We start from the raw sequence: 19,520 nt of genomic DNA, 5'->3' as shown, positions 1-19,520 counted from the left end.
TTGCCTTCTGTTCGTTACAGAAACTCAAGAATAATCTTTTCTAAAGAACACCAAAAAAAAAGAAAAGAGCCTGATGAACGCTGGGAAACATTTTTTTGTTTATACGTTTGTTGATCTCAGATGGAGCCCAGCATGTTTAGTGTGAACTTAATCTCGACTACCACACTGGAAGCATAATCCTGACAGTGAAGAACACAAGTAAGAGTGCAATGATACGAGGCTGGATGATGTGGTAGGATCACTGAAAATCACAACTGAAACAACATATAATACCAGACTTTCTAATTGTGTCTTTTATTTTTCTTTAGCAGTCACTTGTCACATTTTTGAAAAACAGTTTATTTGTAAATCCATTAAAACAGCATAAAGGAAATAAATGTAACAGAAAACTGCAATTTGTCATCTAAATGGGCAGTAATGTGCAATGTCATGTGTATTTAATCCTTTAAATTATTAGTAATTATTATAAAGCTGAAATACAAGAATAATTTAATCCAAACGTCTAACAGCAGATATTCAGACATCATATTGCAATTTATAGCATAGCAACCAAAGTTTATTCTGCTGTAAGTATGAAGTTCTTGCAGCTCCAATTTCAGAGATTTTCATGTTTTACTATTTATTTATTCTACTAGCTGTTACACTAAAAAAAAAAAAAAAAAAATCCTAACAGCATCAGAACACAGAGCAGAGAACATATGAGAACGTGCTGACAGGGCCACATTAACCCGGGACAAAAATAAACTATGACCTGCAATTGATCTTCTACTCCAGTTCTGATGCTGACATTGATCAGCGCCGTCAGTCTGTGCATTGTGAACGTCAATATGAAAGCCTCTAGACTACTGCACAGCCAGTAACAGACACCGATCTGTGGTTTCTGCTGGAGCCCCAGTCGGCTCTTATTTGCATTTAGATTTGTTAAATGTCAGTGTTTGTTCATGGATGATGCAGGGTTTAGACAAGCAAACTGTAATGGAGGACAAATACATCAGGAACAGATACAGGGGCAACAATCTGTGGCAGATAAAAATCTATGTGTTTACTTTAAACATTCATGCACCTATCAGAAAGCAATAAATCACATTCAGAGCGCAGTTAAAGCCTAAAAAAGTAAGCTTCTTCATCACCATGTACAGTCCTAAAAAAGCACTGGTAAAGACTGTATTTCATAGCAGTCTTGAGTTTCCAATGACTCCTATAATTCTTCGCTTTCTATGATCAACACACGCGTCTTTGTCACGACAAACAGTCTCTAAAATATTTATGATAGGTCTTCTGGAAATTTTTAAAAAGCTGAATCAAATATATACATACAGTAACTTGAATTATTGGTTTTGGTGATGTAGAAAGCTGTGGTGATCAAATTTTCTTTGTGGCGTACCTCTTAACATCTCATGAGTGATTACAGTTAACTACAGCTGCTGACTCTTATGAGCTGACTTAAATGGAACCCATCTGATACACTCAGTTACAAACACTGCAGTGGGAAAGTCTGAGGAGCTCAGCAAAGGTCTAAACAAGCAAGTTATTGACGTGAAAATCCAAGAAAGTCCCTTGCAACGATTGCAAAGCACCTGGATAAAGTCCATAGTCCACTTGTGTTACTGCCTCAATCAGGGAGAAAACACAAACCATCACCTGCTGCTGAGAGACATCTGGCCAGGATGATCAAGAGTCATCCATGAATCACCAAAAAGCAGGTTTGTGATGAATTAGAACACTGCTGGAACACAACTGTCAGTGTCCAGTGTTTTATATCAACATTAGCTGAGAGGCTCCATGAAGGAGGAAGTTCTTCCTCTGGAAGCAGAACTTTAAAGCTGCACTGAAGTTTGCTGCTGATCACATGGACAAAGAACATGCCTTCAAGAGGAAATTTCTGTGGTCAGATGTAACAAAAATTGGGCTATTTGGCCAGAATAAGCAGAAATATCTTTGGAGGAGAGAGAGTGAGGCCTTTAACTTCAAGAACACCAAACCTACCATAAAGCACGGTGGTGGCAGTATTATGCTTTGGGGCTCTTTTGGTGACAGCGGTACTGGTTGTTTACACAAAGTAAACTGAATAATGAAGAAGGAGGATTACCTCCATATTCTTGGGGTAAACCTAAAATCTTCAGCCAGAAAGTTGAACCTTGGACAGAGTTGGATGTTCCAACAAGACGATGACCCCAAACACACATCACAAATGGTAAAGAAGTGGTTGAATCAGGGCAAGTCCTGACTCCATCAATGCTCTGTGGACTGCGATGAGCCAACAAGTCTGTGTTAGAAAGCCAACAAATTTAGTTGAACTGCATCAATTCTGTCAATAGAAGTGGTCAAAGATACAACCAGAAGCTTGTAGACAGCTACCATAAGTGCCTATAGTTGAGGTGAAACTGGCCAAAGGACATTTGACCAAATATTAACATTTCTGTACGTATATTTTTGAACCAGAAGACCTTTAACAAATACATACAGGAACCCAATGACACTTATAAGTTAGTCAAAGTTATAGGAGTCACTGGAAACTCAAGCCCACCATGATATACATGGACTTTATAAGTGTATCTAAACTTTTGCTGCTGACTGTATCTGATTTGCCCTTCATTAAAGCTCCTTTGGATAAACCCTGACATTTTATTTTATTCTATTCAGGGGCCAACAACACTCCAACCAAGATCACGCTGGATCTCACTCAGTTTTATCCGGGCTTGCTGGAGTCTCGGACTGATCCGGTTCTGCTGCCGGCTTGTCGACCTCCTTCTTGGAGCTTCGGTTGGGGGTTCCATTCAGGACGCTCTCGGAGCTCTGCAGCGTCTGGAAGTGCTTCCTGGAGCCCAGCAGTGACGGGTTGTTGACCAGAGTGTAGAGCAGCTGCCAGCGACAGCGAATCCTCCGGCTGCTGGTCGCCTTGCTGGGACGGTTCTCCTGAATCCCTGAAAGCATGAAGGAGGAGCAGGCTGAGGGCAGAATGAGACAGCAGACTGAGGGTCCATGACATGTATGTTTGTTGCCATTCTTCTATCTTTAATACACTGCCCGTCCAAAAAAGTCGCAGAGTCTAATATTTTATTTGACTGCCTATTGCTTTGAAAATGGCAAACATTCCCTGTGACATCATTTCAGTAAGCTTCTGCAATGTCACAGCATTTATTTCTGTCCAGAACTGCATTATTTTTCTGCCAAGATCTTATATTGATGATGGGAGAGTTGGGCCGCTGCGCAAAGTCTTTTCCAGAACATCTCACAGATTCTCAATGGGGCTGAGGTCTGGACTCTAGAGGACAATCAATTTGTGAAAATAATGTTTCATGCTCCCTGATCCACTCATTCACAATGTGAGCCCCATGAATCCTGACATCGTCATCTTGGAACATGTCCATGTCATCAGAGAAAATCTCCATTGATGTAAAGACCTGGTCATTCAGTATATTCAGGTAGTCAGCTGACCTCATTCTTTGGGAACATAACGTTGCTGAACCTGACCAACCCCAGATCATAACCCTAACCCCCACAGGCTGGTAGACACTAGCCATGATGAGTTCATCACTTCATCTGCCTCTTCTTACCCTGATGCCCCCATCACTTTGGAACCTGATTTTAGTAGTTTCAGACATTTCCTTAGCTATTTTCTTTGCATGATACAGGCCAATAATTTGACCCTTCTGAGACAGATTAACATCCTTTCCATGACCATAGGTTACGTCTTCCAACATGGTTGTTTAAGAAATGCATCATGCATCAACTAGAGATAAATAAGTCGTTGCAGCTGAAACATATTCAGCACTGCAGTAATTATCCAATGGAAGGCTCTTCCCTATTTGCTTAGTTAAATCCAGGTGGCAACTTTGTTTTGGACAGGCAGTATATCATGTTATTCATCTTCTTTATTCCACTTAATAAACATGTTTTCTTCCTACTACACTTTTTTATGCTAATCGTGCCATCCTTGACTCTTTGGTAATGTTACATTTATAGTTAGGCCAAAAAAGCATACTAAACTTTTCTAAAGAACACAAAAAGAAGCCCAATGACTACTTGGAAACATTTTATCATCATATGACAAAGACAAATTTGGTCACGTCAGATAGGTCCAGCATGTTTGGTGTGAACCAGACTCAGACTACCACAGTGAATGCACAGAAGTGTGATGATATGGGGATGCATGAGCGAGAAAAGTAATGCTTTCCTTAAGGGGTCTTAAAATTGCTCCTACTCTGCTCATTATTCCATCAATAGATTTGCTATAAGTTCAACAGACTGTCACTTTGAGCTTTTCAGATTTACCATTTTTCCTGTATGTAAGCTGCTTGTTTTTTTATGTCTGTTCCCTGAAACCTAAAAGAAACTTTGCAAATCTGAGTAAAACTCCATTTCTGTACATGGATTTTTTTCGTTATTTTGTGTCTCTAAATATCAATTGTGACATCAGAGACCGAATCCTAATAAATTTTGTAATCTTTTGACTCATTATCTAGCAGTAACTAACACTAAACATTTTCACTGATCGACATGAATGATTTCAACATATTTGGCACACATTTTAGCACCAGTGACTTCAGACAGAAATGACTGCAGTGGTTCTTTGGATCAGGATCTAAAAATGTCCACCTCTTCTACTGTTCATCTGTGTTTTTTGCTGGGTTTACATGAGCATTAAAGTGACTATAGAGGTTTTGCTCACTGATATTCAGTAACCGCTAAAGTTCAGCTACATGTGTGTCTGGATGTAAAAACTTGGTGTATTTGCAGTTTGGGGTTTCTACCTTCTTCTGCGTCTCGTATTTTCTGTCCAGCTCTTCCACCTTCCACCATCATGTCCAGCAGCAGCCCACAGAAAGCCTTCATTACCGGGTGGGACTGACTGACCTCCACCTTCAGGAAGTGGGTGTAGTATTTGTAGGCTGGATGGTGTCAAAGGTGACAGAAATAAAGTCAGACTCATGTTATCAAATCACTCCAGAGCTACTAATTAAGTCACCTTTCTAACAAATATATGCACCTAAACCTCCATCTAATATGTTCCTTAATGCTATTGGATTCTGTTTTGGTCCAGGTCCTGAGATAATTGAATTGAATAACGTTACCTGGATCGTAGGACTCTGCAGTTCGGTGCAGCAGACTGATGTCGATTCGACCCAGATGGACGATGTTGAACAAAGCCGTTATCACTATCCTCCAGACCGCAACAATCAGTCCGACCACGGTGTTGATCAGGAACAGCAGATAAGTCAGGAGGAACAGAGACTCTCTGAAAGTTACCACGGACAAGAAAGTTCTTACAGGAGACTTTAAAGTGAGTTCCTAAAGTGTTATTTCTTTAGTCGCGCTGGAGGAGTTTTCTTGTCCCCGACTCTGGATGGAATTGGACACCTGATGTTTTTAGATTAAAGGCTGATCAAACTGTGGGGGTAAAAATTTTCAAAAATGCGGGTAAGGAGGCTCTAATAAAAGATTTTGAGCTGCATTATGAGACCTTAAGAGACCAGGACCTGTACAGGTAGTAATACGTATTACTAAATTAAGTTACACTTGGCTTTAGCTGTTCATTTCTAAATTATGTAAATGTGATTTTCCAGAGAGGTTTGCTTTAAAGCATTTTCTAAACCTTTAACTGTGAATCAAATGTTGAAAGGAAAATACTAATTTATTTATCATTAATATATTTGAGTATTAATCTGTTGGTCCTAAATACTAAAGATGGTTTATACTGAGTAAAGAAATATTGTCTATTTTCTAGTTTTTGAATTCTGCTATATATTACTTTAAAAAGATATTCTAAATAATAGAGCAACTTGTTATAGATACTTAATACATGTAAACTGTAAAAACAATGAAAAAGCTTCTTTTTTTAAAGAATTTACTGTTTTGTTGAATTACAGTTAATGTCTCGTAAAAAAAATCAAACAAATAATTTGCTCAACATAAAAAAATTAAATAGACAAGGACTTTAAGTGTCCATATTATAAAGCTGTATTTTTAAATAAATGGCAATTTATTTTAAAATGCTTTGCAGTTTTTAAATTAGCAAAAATATAAATTGTTCAGATATTTGTCATTATTATTGTTGCATTATATGTATGTATGACAAAAACAAGTAAACATTTAAAAATTCACAAATAATGCAGAGATCAAAAATCATTTTTATATTTATTATTCCTCTGACAATATGTGACTAATAAAATTACACAACTTTGCTATATTTAAATCAACTAAACTATTATTGTTTTACAGATGTTTGCCATTAATTTGATCATTCTCACCATTTTAAAATATTTTATTTCAAAGTCTATCTTTGCTGCTAAATTTTTACTTTTACTAAAGCAGTGCTTTATCGTGAGGATTACATTGTATTAATTATTATTATTCCACTAATAATTAACAGCCTAATCAACACACAGCATTACATTAAACTCCTTTTCTAGAAATAAGCTCAAATAAGTTAACATACCTGTTGTTTAAGTCTCTGGTTCCAGCTGCCTTCTTGATGAAGGCAAACTTAGCAGCGACGTGCTGCAGAGCTGTGACCAGAATCAGAGTGACCCAAGCCGGCCTGAGACAACACAAACACGGAATATAAACATCTCTGTTTGGATCAGTCAATAAAACATACAAAAAGCTGCTGACTCACCAGGCCTCTCCTGCAAGTTCAAAGATAATAAAGTTCCGGCCGTAAAAAATGGGGACGATGATGAGAAACACCAGAAACAAGAAGCAGATGAAAAAGACGACAGTCTGAATCGCCATTCCTGTAAAGACAGAACAGAAACACTTCTATCTTCAATTTAAACACATTTAGAAAATGAATCAGAGTCTTTGTTCTCAGTATTTTTATCTTGTGAGAAAGCAAAAAATTAAAATTCTTTGTGATGAGACAAAAAGAACTAATACTGAGGTTTGTCACATGCTCATAAAGTACAGCAGTGAAACGCAAAATGACAGTTCAACAAGACATGAAAATATTCCTTAAAAATAGAGGGAAAATCATAAACTATGAGGATTAAAGAGATTTTCATGCATATGAGCATTTGTGCAAACATCTAGATGTTATTTACACATCCGTTCAGAAGTTTGGGGTCATTTAGAAATGTGCTTATTTATGAAAGAAAAGCAATTTTTTATGAAGATATCATTAAATTCTTTGGAAATCCAGTCTAGACATTGTTAATGTGGCAAATGACTGTTCGAGCTGGAAAAGGCTGATTTTTAACCCTCACATGATCCAGTGATTGGATCCTACACTCTTCCATAAGTGGGTCAAAAATTAACTGTGTAAGAATCAACGTGTTCATTTCACAGAACAGCAACAGGAGAATGTCAACATCCATTTTGTGGATGTTTTTACACTCTTTTCCTTCAACGGTTGCTGCTCTCCATTCCTCCAAGTTTGTGCACTTCATCACCTTTTGTATGATATTATCAATGTTAAAGAGCTTTGGGTAGAAATAAAAATATTACAGGTTCTTTAAAAGTATAAAAGGTAACTTAAACATTTAAATGGAAGAATATAAAAATATGTTGTGTTATGTAATATAAATACTGTATATGTTTTTTGAGAAATAACTAGAAAATGAAATGTTAAAACTTCTAATAATAAAGGGTCATTTTTGACCCACTTGTGCATCTAAGGGTAAATGGAATATCTCCATAGGGGTACAGAGGAACATTTCCAGCAACCATCACTCCTGTGTTCTAATGCTACATTGTGTTAGCTAATGGTGTTGAAAGGCTCATTGATGATTAGAAAACCCTTGTGCAGTTATGTTAGCACATGGATAAAAGTGTGAGTTTTCATGGAAAACGTGAAATTGCCTGGGGGACCTCAAACTTTTGAATAGTAGTGTATATATTTACTTTGTGCTGTAGCTTAGAGTTGAGGTGCTATGATTAATATTAATTAAATGAATGAAAACAACAACTCTAACATCATATTAGTCGGTCTCTTTTCCATCAGCTCTGGTTGTAAATCTTTCAAAATTACTCACAAATCATGTTTTATACAAGTTGCACTCAAATATTGCATTTGCATCTGGATTAATTTACAGAAGCTGCTTTACATAAAATACATTATGTTCATGCTAATAAGAGAACAATGCTAACAGTATTTGTACATCAGTGGAGCTCTGTTACTCAGAAGACTCCCGTATTTCAGGCTTTGATAGATGATTTCTGTTGTTGTTAAAGATTTAAAGTTGGTTTTAGTCTTCTCAAACTATAGCAGCCTGTGTTACACTTTATTAAATTTCAGTTTATTTAAGGTTTACCGAGACAGACGATGGCAGCCTGGTATCCTGTCAGGCCCATCCAACAGACAACTCCAGCTCTGGATGGACGGATCGTCTTCTGGCTGTTATAAACGTTGTAAATATCCCTTTTGTACAGTCCTTTCAGGTTGGATCTGAAATAAATCAAAACAATAATGCATTAGGTTCAGTCTTCTCTACGTCACCAGAACTGATCATTTAATGTGCTTTATGTGTGTGTTTGATCAAGCATATATAAGTAATAAAAGCATTATTGAGCTTATTATTAAAACTAAACTGCTCATCTAATTTTTCATAAAGAAAACAGACTTTTGTGTGAACAGACACTCATACCTGTGGAGAACCATGGACCTCATGAGCATAATCAGACTGAGCAGACAGGACAGAGTCAGGGCACACAGGTAGCACACTGACAAACAACAGGGAGCAAAAGCAACAACAAATTAGTTGTTTGTTCATATTTGCAGACAGAAAGGTGACTCTGCACAAACCTTCCAGCAGCCAAGTGTAGAAAGTAACGATTCTGACGACCTCCATCCTGTCGTCTGATAGGATGATTCCAAAGCCCAGCAAGAGGAAGGCGATGTTCTCATCAATACCAGCTCGAACTATGTGTAGGGTAGGAACCACCAGGACGACTAACAACAGGGCCGTCTGACGAGGGAAACACAGAAACAACATCATACAGTTATACCACACTAAAACAAACAGATTCATATTCATTAAAACTGCTTTAAAAGGTGGAATCTCACATGATAAATGGCCACACAGGTGATAAACACTGACACAGCCAGCTTTAGAGGAAAACGGAACACTGAAAAACAAAATCAATCACTATTACTGCTGCTTCACTTTAAAGCTTTAACTGTAAACAGATAAGTAGTGTTAGTAAATGAAAAATATACATGTATATCTGTATGAGGACTCTCACCTTTCTCAGGCAAATAGATATAACTCTTAGGCACCTCCAGTATTCTCTGCAGCAGCGTCAGTTTGTCTGTAGCTGCAGAACTGCACAGTAGTGTAGGTTGTGAGTAAAAGTTTACCGATATCAGGATAAGTGACACCAGCAGAGCAGCAGTACATGCAAGCAACATCAGCATCACTTCTGAGGATTCTCTCTGATCTCTGAGTATATATTGTAGTTGGGAGAGGGGTCAGATTTCAATTACAGACCAATATGGAGACAACTTGCCTGCTGAGTCACGTCAAAATAGACAATAACTGATCTGCTGCAGTGTCTGCCTGTCTAAAGACCATTATGACCTCAGAAAGAGGAAAGAGTATTTTTTCCTTCACAAAAACTACAGATATTAACATGACTTTGTCAAAAAGGAGATTTTGGCACAGATGTGATTGATGATCAGATGGTTTTAGATCAATGGGGATGGACATGTTTCTCCTTATTTCACCAATGATACATTTAGTCGGTTCGGTAAATTAATTTCCTGTTGCTCATGTGTCATGATGATCTTTTACTGAGTATATTAAAATAAATCTCTTTTTTATCTCCACCCACCTGGCAGCTGATGACTTCTTGAGAAGTGACTTCACGTAGTTGGTGTAGTAGCTGCTGTCCAGGTCCTGAGAGCAAAAATATTTTAAAATGTGTCCATTTGTGAGCTTCAATTTCCAGAATTACTGCATGATTTCAATCTGCACGGCAATAACTGCCAAACTAACAGTAGTGTTCTGCTGTTTCTCCAAAAGTACAGTTAGATCTAAAATCTGATGCTTTTTGGAGTCAAAAACAAGAATTATCATTCACAGCAGCTACTGTAAAAACTGACTGTTAGCTGCATGAAGCATTTTTGAACAACAGTTTGATACTATCTGTTATATTATTGATAACTGTGTGATGCTCTACAATAGGCCACGTATTACTTTTTTATCATTACCCTTTCTTAGTTTGTAGAATACATCTAAGACTCCAATTTGTCAGCCACTGCTGCCGTTTGAGTAAATGCCTCAGATCTGTAAAACTTAACTTGCATACTTCTTTATCCTTAATTGTTTTAGAAATGTTAGTGCTCTATACATGTTTAAATGTTGGCAGAGCTAAATTTTAGACCATAAATGTGAAAATACAGTTATTTATAGTAAATATCTGCAATTCAAAAAGGAAAATAATGATTTAAAGGTAAATTCAGTTAACACGAATGTTGATTTCAAAATTAATCTATTATTCTGTATACATCTAGTGAATTATTACTGCACATTCCTGAAAATGACTGTAATTCTCAATGGATGAGTAAAAGCTATTTTTTAAACCAGTAGAAGCTGAAGTTGAAAAGATTAATGAGTAAATTAGTTCCATTTTTCCTTTTTATTTATTTATTTGTGACCAAAAAAAGGCCAAATCTGTAGACAGATTAAACCTGCTGTTGAAACAAAATCTCTGCTATATTAATACGTTAGAAAAAGGGGGAAAAATATCACCTCTCTCGTCATAATATGCTCAAAGATCCTGAGTTCAAGCTGTTCTGCTCGACACAAGCTGCTTACTGTGATCACGGTTGTGTTTTACATCGTTCAAATTCACATTTTATTTCTTCAGCTACAGCACAGACAGACCGAGATCAGTTTAAAAGCCATTATTTACTCAAGAAAAACATGCTGAGCTGTTAGTCATCATAAGATGAATCAGATATGTTTAGCTTTCTGCATTCGGACTTGTTTTTCTCACCTCGTCAGTCGTTGATCCTTTAACGAACAGTAAAGGAAACTGGACACAGAGATAAGCAAGGCAGCAAATCTGAGGCAGACTGGCAAGCAGAGCGTAGAACTTATAGAGCTGTGAAGATAAAAGAAATGAACATTTGAAATATAATGATCAATTCAGCCAAACTGTTCAGTTTTATCTACCCAGGCTTTGTGGAGCTTTGTTGTTAAAACATAAAAGAAATAACGAGCAAAAACAGTTTTTGTTTTTTTCTGCCAAAGATTAAAGCTGCAACAATCAAAATTTTCATACAAACTGTGGATTTAATTACTATTATTGAAGCAGAATGGTTTAATAACAGTGAAATCCAAATATTTATCACCAGGCAATGATGCCTCATAACAAAACGTGTTACATAAATGTATCAGCTCCACAATAAATGCAGTAAAACTATGGGATGCTTGTATTCTTTATCATCCGTCTGCATCCCTGTCATGTGAATTATGAGTTTAATGTCTCATGATTCTTGAATGTCTTTCATTTTGCACCAAAAAAAGCCACAAGTCTTTCACAAAGGAGACCAAGGTTTGTGTTCTGTAGGCAGCCAATGCTTTGTAGCATCTTTACTCACTGATTACTTTCATTTTCAGTTGCTGTTTTGACATTTTCAATCAGTGAACAACTGTTTTGTTAATTTTAAACACTAGAAAAGAGCTCATGGTTTGGGTTAAAATCCACTCGTGCAAACACTAAACTTAACCCAACCCAAAGATATTCCCCAAAACATTTCATGATTGTACAGCCTTTTTTGTGAATGAAGAGTTTATTTGCAAAAACAGATAACTCCATTTTATAAATTTTCAGAAAACTTACTTTTTATGGTTTACTTGAGATAATAATTTGTTGTTTCTCTGTTTTGTCATGTATTTTTCTACTGAGTCAAATCCACTCAACTTCAGTTTAATTGATATTATCTCAAGTAAACACTAAAAAAAAGTTTCCCAAAAATTTATCAAAACTTAGTTCTGTTTTTGCAAATAAATTCTTTGAATAATCATACATTTTGCACTGAAAATCTACATAGCTATTACATTTTTTTGGTTGTCTGTTTTTTGTGAGACTGGACTTCAGACTTTGTAGTTTCCATCTTGTTTTAGTTTTATTATTAACCTCGCCTGACGTACATCAGCAGGGTTACTGCATTCGCTTCGGTGTCTGGCTGGCTGGGTAAGTATGTAAGTGTGTATGTCCAGTCAGATATCTCTGCAAGTGCTGAAGTCAGGATGATCAAACTTGGCACTGAAGATCAGTCTAAGGTCCCCTGCTCAGTTGTGGAGTTAGAGGTCAGCAGGTCAAGGTCAAGGTCACAGGGGTCACTTAGCAAATTTCTGGCATATTGCATGCATGGGCGTGGTTCTGCCATCTACTGGGGGCTCGTCTAGTTAATTTAGCATTTAGTTGGGAGGCTATTTGGCAAAAGCAGGAACAAGTTTCACGAAAAAAAAGAACCAACTTGCAATTCTGACAAAGTGAGCAACAAGCTGGTGCAATTCAAAAGTGTCTTGTCTTGTAATGTCTTGTCATGTCTTGTCGTTTTCTCACCTCTGGAGTCTTTGGACAGTCAAACTTTTGCCAAACAAGAACCCCGAAGTGACTGAAGGAGAGAATCGTCCCGAACACATAACCAGCTTTGTGCTGCAGAGTCCCACAAACCAACAGAGGGTAATACAGCAGCGGATAGTAGAAAATAGCGATAATCTTCATGTACTCTGGCAAACAAGAGATAAAAAATGAAAACGTTATGCTTCATGCTCTGGAATTTGACCTCATATTTGCAGTAATAACAAAAAAGAAAGCTGCTCTAAAAAGCTTCTCATGAGGTGTTTTGATCATTTTCTGCCTCAGTTGAAACCAAACTGCCTTGAAATGGTTCATTTCATGCCTCAGTTTACTCTGCTTTTCTAAGTTTAGATGTATTGAAATTTCAATAAATAAAAAAGTCACTTTGAGTTTATAGTGTTGCCAGTTTATAGTTGTTTTTGTAGGACCCCTGAGGGAGGCCAAATGTTAAAATGTTGTGCATGTATTTCACATTTATGGCTTCCGTTTCTTTCAGTGATCTGTTTCAGCTTCGAGAGCAATAATTTAAGAGGTTCTACATTCACCACTGCCCCAATCAAACCATGACAACACATAACTAAAAGTAAAATTAAAGAGAAAAAACTGTAGATGCACTAAGGATGAATAAAAGCGAGCACCTTTAATGTCAGCCGGAGTGTCTTTGCAGAAAGGCAGAGGGTCTGGACTGATCACCAGCATCGCCAGCTTACTGAACACGAGTCCAAAAACCGCCATGACCAGTCCTTTTTTCTGAGTCTGGTCCAGAAAGTTGGCTGGACTGAAGAGCAAACAGCCACATTTAGATCATCTCAGACTAAAAATGCAGTTTATTATTCTTTAGATTACCCAAATTAGATAAGCTTTTATTAATCCCACAGTGAGGAAATCTGTAGCGTTATGTAGGAAACATCAGTCAAAAAAAAAAAAAAATATATATATATATATATATATATACACATACATAAGAATTTTGATATTGGACAGATTCTTTCATAGGTGGACTTCAGATTTTGCACAGATTCCTAGAGGAGTTAGAAACAACAATATTGCACATTTCTATGTATTGAAAAACTAAAATATCCACCTGAAGATGCTGGAGGATCCTCGTGTGAATCCCTGACAGAACTTGTTTTTCCTGGTGAGACCAGCCAGGATTAACATGATCACCAACTGAAAAAGAAAGAAAAATTCATCAGGCCTCAAAAATTTATGCATTTGCACTTTACAGTTATCAGTTTATTCGTCCAGTACAGTTTTACGTGCCACACATCAGGAAAAAAAATGGATTTAAGCCTCAATTCAATCCTCCAGAAAAGTTTCAGACATTTGTTTCCGTCATATCATGGACAAAAGCTGTAATATGTGGTTTAACACTCTGTTACTGGAGAACCCAGGCACAGACACAAACAGGCAAACTGGTGTGATCAAAGAGGGGTTTTATTGAAGCAGAAAACAAATACATAAATTAATGGCTGCACTGGGAAAAAAACAACAAACCAAGCTACAACTACAAACACTATAGAACACTATGAATTTAAAAGAAGATCATTAAACTAACTGAAATAACAGAACTAGGCTCGGGAAAGGTACTCACAACCAGGGGGAACCCTGAGAATAGAGAACCTACACAGACAACCAGGGGAAACAACGGGGAAAGTCCAAAACTGACAGGAGCACAACAGAGTCCAAGAGGGGGGAATCCACAAAGTGGGAATCAGAAGTGTCCATAATACTGAAGTAGTCCAGCAGTGGTAGGTTTGGTGGGGGAACAGAATCCATGACAACATGTGAGTCAATGATCCAGCAGGGATTGAAATATAGCACAGAGCTTATATAGCTGAGGTGAGGTGGAGAACAGGTGAGTAGTGTTGAGCTGATTACTGCAGCTGACACTCATAGCAGTAATCAGCCAGTAGAGCAGGCAGCTGAAACAGGGGGAGCAGGAGGACAAGTGACAGGAAGAGAGAGAGACATGAGGGAGAGGTGACAGACAGGGAACCAAAAAGGCAGGACAAAACCAAAACAGATCAGGAAACAAGAAATGAGGAAAAAGAGGAAGAAAGAAAGGGGCCAGAGCAAGATCCTAACACTCTGTTTCAGAAGCTAGTTAGTAAGCCTTGAGTTAAGATGTTTTATTTTACCAAGTAGATTCTAATCTAGATTTGTTTCATCACTTTAATTTACTCAAATTCAATCTTTGTTTGAAATATGTTGGTTTTGCACTGAAATCTTGAGGGACAATTGACATAATTATGCGTTTTATGTGCAAAACACAACAAAAAGCACATTTTCCCAACTAACTGGTGATATGTTTCATTCAATCTTGATTATTTTTGCTTTTAGTCGTGTTTTATTAAGTTACAGTAGCTCAGAGAGTCTTGCAACTTTATGAAATAGTGCAGAGTTTAAGACAGAACTCAAAGTAATCTGTATGTCAGGAGAGCCTCGTTTGGCAGAAAACTTGGTCAGACTACAGTTTCTCATTACGTCTGATGAGCTGCAGTGATCCGACTGCCACAGTTTATTTTACATTATGAACTGAACAAAGGAACTGGGCCACGTCCACTCTGTGTACTGTATGAGGATAGTCCAGAGTTTTCTTCTCTTGTAATTGAATTGAAGGCAAATGTGGTTTGCAAACATCATTAAAGTGAGTTTTTGTCTGAAGCGAACGCAGAAAAAACGGAGGGATTTGATAGAAGAAAATCATCATATTTAACTAATGTTCTGCTTAGAAGAAGTTTAGCTGAATTGTTAAAGCTGCTCTTCCTGTTCAGAAGTTAACCGTGTTATAATGCAGATTTTTACTGAATGTATATTTACACATGAGAACCACACAACCAGCAGAAATCTGCTCTTACTAAATATGAACTCAGACTGTTAGATAATAAGCTGTTTTCCATTGCAGGCACTTGTGGGTTCTTAGGAACCTTTAGAACCTCTTTCAAGGCAGAAAAACTTTCCTTCTGCTGCATAATTACTTCTAAGAGGCCCTGTTCAACTGGAAGGGAACAACATTTATTTTTTACTCTGCCCTCTGAATCACCCAGTAAAATCTCAGTCTTATTTGCTCTGATAACAGCATAATTCCAGGACCTTCAATGAAATTCAACTGGATTTCTCTTTTCAGTTCTTGAGGACTTTTCATCCTCAACCAAGAGGCTTCTTTAGTGAACTTAAAAGTCTTCAAGACCCTAAAAAAATAAGTCCGGTTGCTTTATAGCTCCTAGAACCAACACAACATGGATGACTGAGAATCTACACTTCTTTTCTTTTAAAGTATTATTTTTTTGGCCTTATTAGATAGGTGCAGTGTAGAGATTGACAGGAAATGAGGGAGAAGAGTGCAGGGAAGACATGCAGCAAAGGGCCACACAAGTGGGAATCAAACCCAGGCCGCTGTGTCGGGGACCAGCCCCTATACATGGTTTGCCCACTTAACCTGTTGAGCTATATGGGCGCCCCGAATCTGCACTTCAAAGATTCACCAGATAGACCAGCACAACAAACCTTAATTTTTCTATTTGCTGTGTTCTTAGAAGTGGAGTTAGGTCAAGTTATGACTATTTGTTGTTGTTTTGTTGTGAAAGTTGTGGTCAAAACCTGAAATAACTACCTGGAGGCGTCACCAAGATGTCTGCCAGGAGGATAGATTTACCTCAAACAGCTTTTATGCAAAAGCCTCAGACTGTCTCTGACATTCCTTAAGGTCCAAGTCAACTTAGAAAGGTATTTATCTGGACCAAACTACTTAAGAACTTCACATACAAACTAGAACCGTGCCATAAATGGCTCCCTATTTACTATCAAGTGTGGTACATTTTGTGTCCCTACATAAAATTGTCTTTTTTCCTATTAATTAACAGAGTTTCTGGTCTTTAAGCCAGTAGAACCAACTTTCCGATAGTTTTATCTCAACAAATTCTCCAAATGAACCAAAAGTGACACCTAGAAACTTTTTCAGCAGGATGACATTTCTGTGTCTGCAGCATCCAAAACGACAAAAAGTCTGCTTTTTGACAATGCTGCAGCTCAGATTAGATTATTTTTAGGACTGGAACAGCTTCATAAGAAATAACAGTTTGGGACTGAGGTTGAGGACTTTTATTTATATGATTTAAAACAAGAAAATAAACCATTGTATCCCATGTTAAGCGGCTGATATCTGGCTGTTAATTCCACCTTTTGCACTCAACAGTACTAAACCTGTTGTAGGAACAAGGTTGAATTGAAATGCTGTGGGGACAGTTTCACTTATCTTCATCTATACCCAACCAAATATTCCTTTATATTTCAGATGCACAGACACTGTTACTGACGTGGAATACTTACAGATATTGATAGTATACATATGTGGAAGAGTCTGTCGTCAGCTGTTGGGTCACATGGTAAAATAACTCTGTGGAAAAAAGAAAATGACATTAACAGAACAGAACAGGACAATAATTTGGCAATAATGGTTGGAAAAAATAGAGATTTTGTGATTTTTTAATGACTTATAAATGAAGAGATATGACTTATTCTTAATTGAATGAAACCTGATTTCAAGATTTTGACTCTCAAATGGTGCAAATTAAACAAAATCACTGATCAAAACAATACAAATCTGCACTTTTCTTCCATATCAAAGCACTAGCAGCCCTCTTGTACAAATAATCAGAAATTTAAGAAGTTGAAAATATAATATTTAAGAAAAAGAATCAAGACTTTACAGACTTTTGGCCTGATCTGACATCTTTACTGTCTTTATACTCACTCTTTGGGTGGTTTAGTCGGCTCTGCGTTGTACCAATCTGAATAATCATAGTAGGAATATTCAAAAGGCTCAAATTCAACCTTGCTTTGATTCATCGCAGCGATTCAGTCGAGTCAGATGGGTAAAAGAAGCACTGATCCTGATCCAGAGGATCCTCCAGAGCCTCCTGCAGTCGGTCAGGTAGCTTCAATCAGAGGTCTGCTGGTTCTGCAACGTGTCGGACAGTTTGGCCCAAACACCTCGAAACATTCCAGCCTGACTAAGAGCTCAACGCTGCAGATTAACACTGAGGGAGGGAGGAGAGCAGGTTCAACAGCACAGGAAAGAAGGAAGGCAATGGAGGAAGAACTGTCTGAAACACTGCCACTTATTTAAGATATTCAAAAGTCACTGATTAGAAGAACATGTTCTGCAAGAGAAGGACTCATAAGTGCACTCAGTTACTTAAAAATGTCAGGTTACAGAAATAAAAATGCACGCATCAAATGTTTTTTTTTTTGCTTCCCCAAAAGAAACACTGAAAGTTCAACCTGTCGTGTCCTGATTGGAGTTGAATCTAAAAGACTATTTGACCGAAGCTCAAACCCCAGTCATTGCTCATCACCTGTTAACAACATCCTACAGTGAAACATAGTGGAAATCAAGTCATGATGAAGGGCTGTTTATAAGCAAGGGAGGCTGTTCTAGATGAGGGAAGGAAAAGGACTTTTTTTTTGCAGAGAACCTGCTTCAGAGCACAGCAGACTAAGACTGGAGTGACTGTTCACCTTTCAGAATGACAGTGAACCAAAACCACCCTGGAGTGGATTCAGGACAAACCTCTGACTGACAGACTTAAACTAAACATAACATCTGTGAAGGGATCTGACAGATTCTTCCCATCCAGCCTGAGGAAACCTGAATGAAGTGATCTGAGCTTTCTGTAGCTGCTACAATCTTTAAACCTGTGAATTTACTTTTTCAGAATGTTAGAAGCTGCTTGATTTGTGTGTTTGTTACAGCCCTGGATCATTGCTACTCCTTCACCCCTTTGCTCTGTTTTAATGTCTAAAACACTGTAATGTCTTGAGGTTTTCATATTCCTCCACCACTGTGTTTTGTAATGTCATTTTTTGCGCTGCAACGTGGCGTCAACCTGTTTGCCTCTCTCTGCCTGTTACTTAAGAGACTAATCTCATAATAAGATGAAAATCTCTCATTTGAACAGAGGCTACCTTTGTGTGAAACGAGCTTAGTGAAGGTCAGAATGTCGACACGTGAGGAAAGGCCTCGGTTCACGATCACTTTTCATAAAGTGGAAACGAGACGAGGACAAACAGCGTGAGGAGCATCCAGAGCTGAGGATGAACACAGGCTGCAGAGCTTCAGCTTCACTAAACTGGAGTTTAAAGTGCTCGTTTTGTGCATCATAAATGATATTTAAAGGTGCATTTTCAGCCTCTGCGGACTCTAAAAGCAGCTCACTCTGCTGCAGATGAATCTCCTCTGGGAGTTCAAAGTTTCATAATCTGGATCGGTGAGCTCCCTCATATGACAGATCTGATCCCAGGATTTTTCTGACGTCCAAAGGCCAAACACGAGACCCACAGTTTCTGCATAAAAACCTCCAGTTAAGGTGTTGGATGCTATTCTTGTGTCCCCCAAGAATTAGAGCTGAGATTTAGCCCTAGAATATTAAATAACCTGATTAAAATCCAAGCTGTTCACTTCCTTTTCTCCCTTTTTTAATCATCTTTTACACTTAGCAGCTCTGGATTAAGAGGCTGAAGAGTGTGTTTGATGTGTCCATTAGAAGCAGCAGGAGTCCACTTCTTCTCCTCTGTTGTGTCTCTCTGACGGCTTCAGTGTGTTTGAATCCAAAGCTAAAGTAAAGCTGAGTGACGTCTCTTATCCAGCTGACATTTAGTTCACATGCAGCAGCTCTCCATTCAACCACAAACGTCTGATGTCACATCTCATTTCAAAGCGGAAAGCATTTTATTTCAATCATACTGTAATAAATTAACTGTACAGGTGTCAGTGTAAAGATACGAGGTACAAATAAGTGAATTTTGTTAAGTTAATGCTAATTTTCAACACATTTACAATAAACAAATTAGAGCAAGAACAGTTATATATTTTTATCTGAGATTTATGGGCAGAAACTGAGAAGTTCAGCTGTGTTTGTTGTGGAAAAACATCAAAAAGCTCCTATTTCAGGTGGCAAAGCAAACCAGATTTACCTCCAGTT

At 37.7% G+C, this 19,520-nt stretch overlaps 1 protein-coding gene across 1 annotated transcript; it reads right to left on the bottom strand.

Annotated features, from left to right (window-relative positions):
• Positions 1 to 265: 265 nt before the first annotated feature.
• LOC110956499 (receptor for retinol uptake stra6-like) lies at positions 266 to 17,544 on the bottom strand. Its single transcript, XM_022202032.2, has 17 exons — positions 17,291 to 17,544; positions 16,867 to 16,933; positions 13,619 to 13,704; positions 13,173 to 13,312; positions 12,517 to 12,683; positions 10,939 to 11,046; positions 9,772 to 9,836; positions 9,184 to 9,263; positions 9,005 to 9,066; positions 8,744 to 8,906; positions 8,586 to 8,661; positions 8,253 to 8,386; positions 6,620 to 6,737; positions 6,440 to 6,541; positions 5,076 to 5,239; positions 4,755 to 4,892; positions 266 to 2,924 (listed from the first exon to the last, which is right to left on the bottom strand). The coding sequence occupies exons 1-17, from the start codon at positions 17,383 to 17,385 to the stop codon at positions 2,680 to 2,682; spliced, it is 2,010 nt and encodes a 669-aa protein (XP_022057724.2). The 5' UTR covers positions 17,386 to 17,544; the 3' UTR covers positions 266 to 2,679.
• Positions 17,545 to 19,520: the final 1,976 nt, after the last annotated feature.

This window comes from Acanthochromis polyacanthus, chromosome 2 (genome assembly GCF_021347895.1).
Source record: "Acanthochromis polyacanthus isolate Apoly-LR-REF ecotype Palm Island chromosome 2, KAUST_Apoly_ChrSc, whole genome shotgun sequence".
NCBI classification, from domain to species: Eukaryota; Metazoa; Chordata; class Actinopteri; family Pomacentridae; genus Acanthochromis; species Acanthochromis polyacanthus.
This window is presented reverse-complemented; position numbering and strand designations above follow the sequence as displayed.

Bases quoted from the DNA above. Each gene is read 5' to 3' on its own strand.
- LOC110956499 (XM_022202032.2), bottom strand. From the start codon at position 17,385: ATGAATCAAAGCAAGGTTGAATTTGAGCCTTTTGAATATTCCTACTAT. The intron at 9,067-9,183 runs GTGAGAGTCCTC...TTTGTTTTTCAG, and splicing joins TATCTATTTGCCTGAGAAAG to TGTTCCGTTTTCCTCTAAAG. The intron at 5,240-6,439 runs GTATGTTAACTT...GGTAACTTTCAG, and splicing joins ACCAGAGACTTAAACAACAG to AGAGTCTCTGTTCCTCCTGA.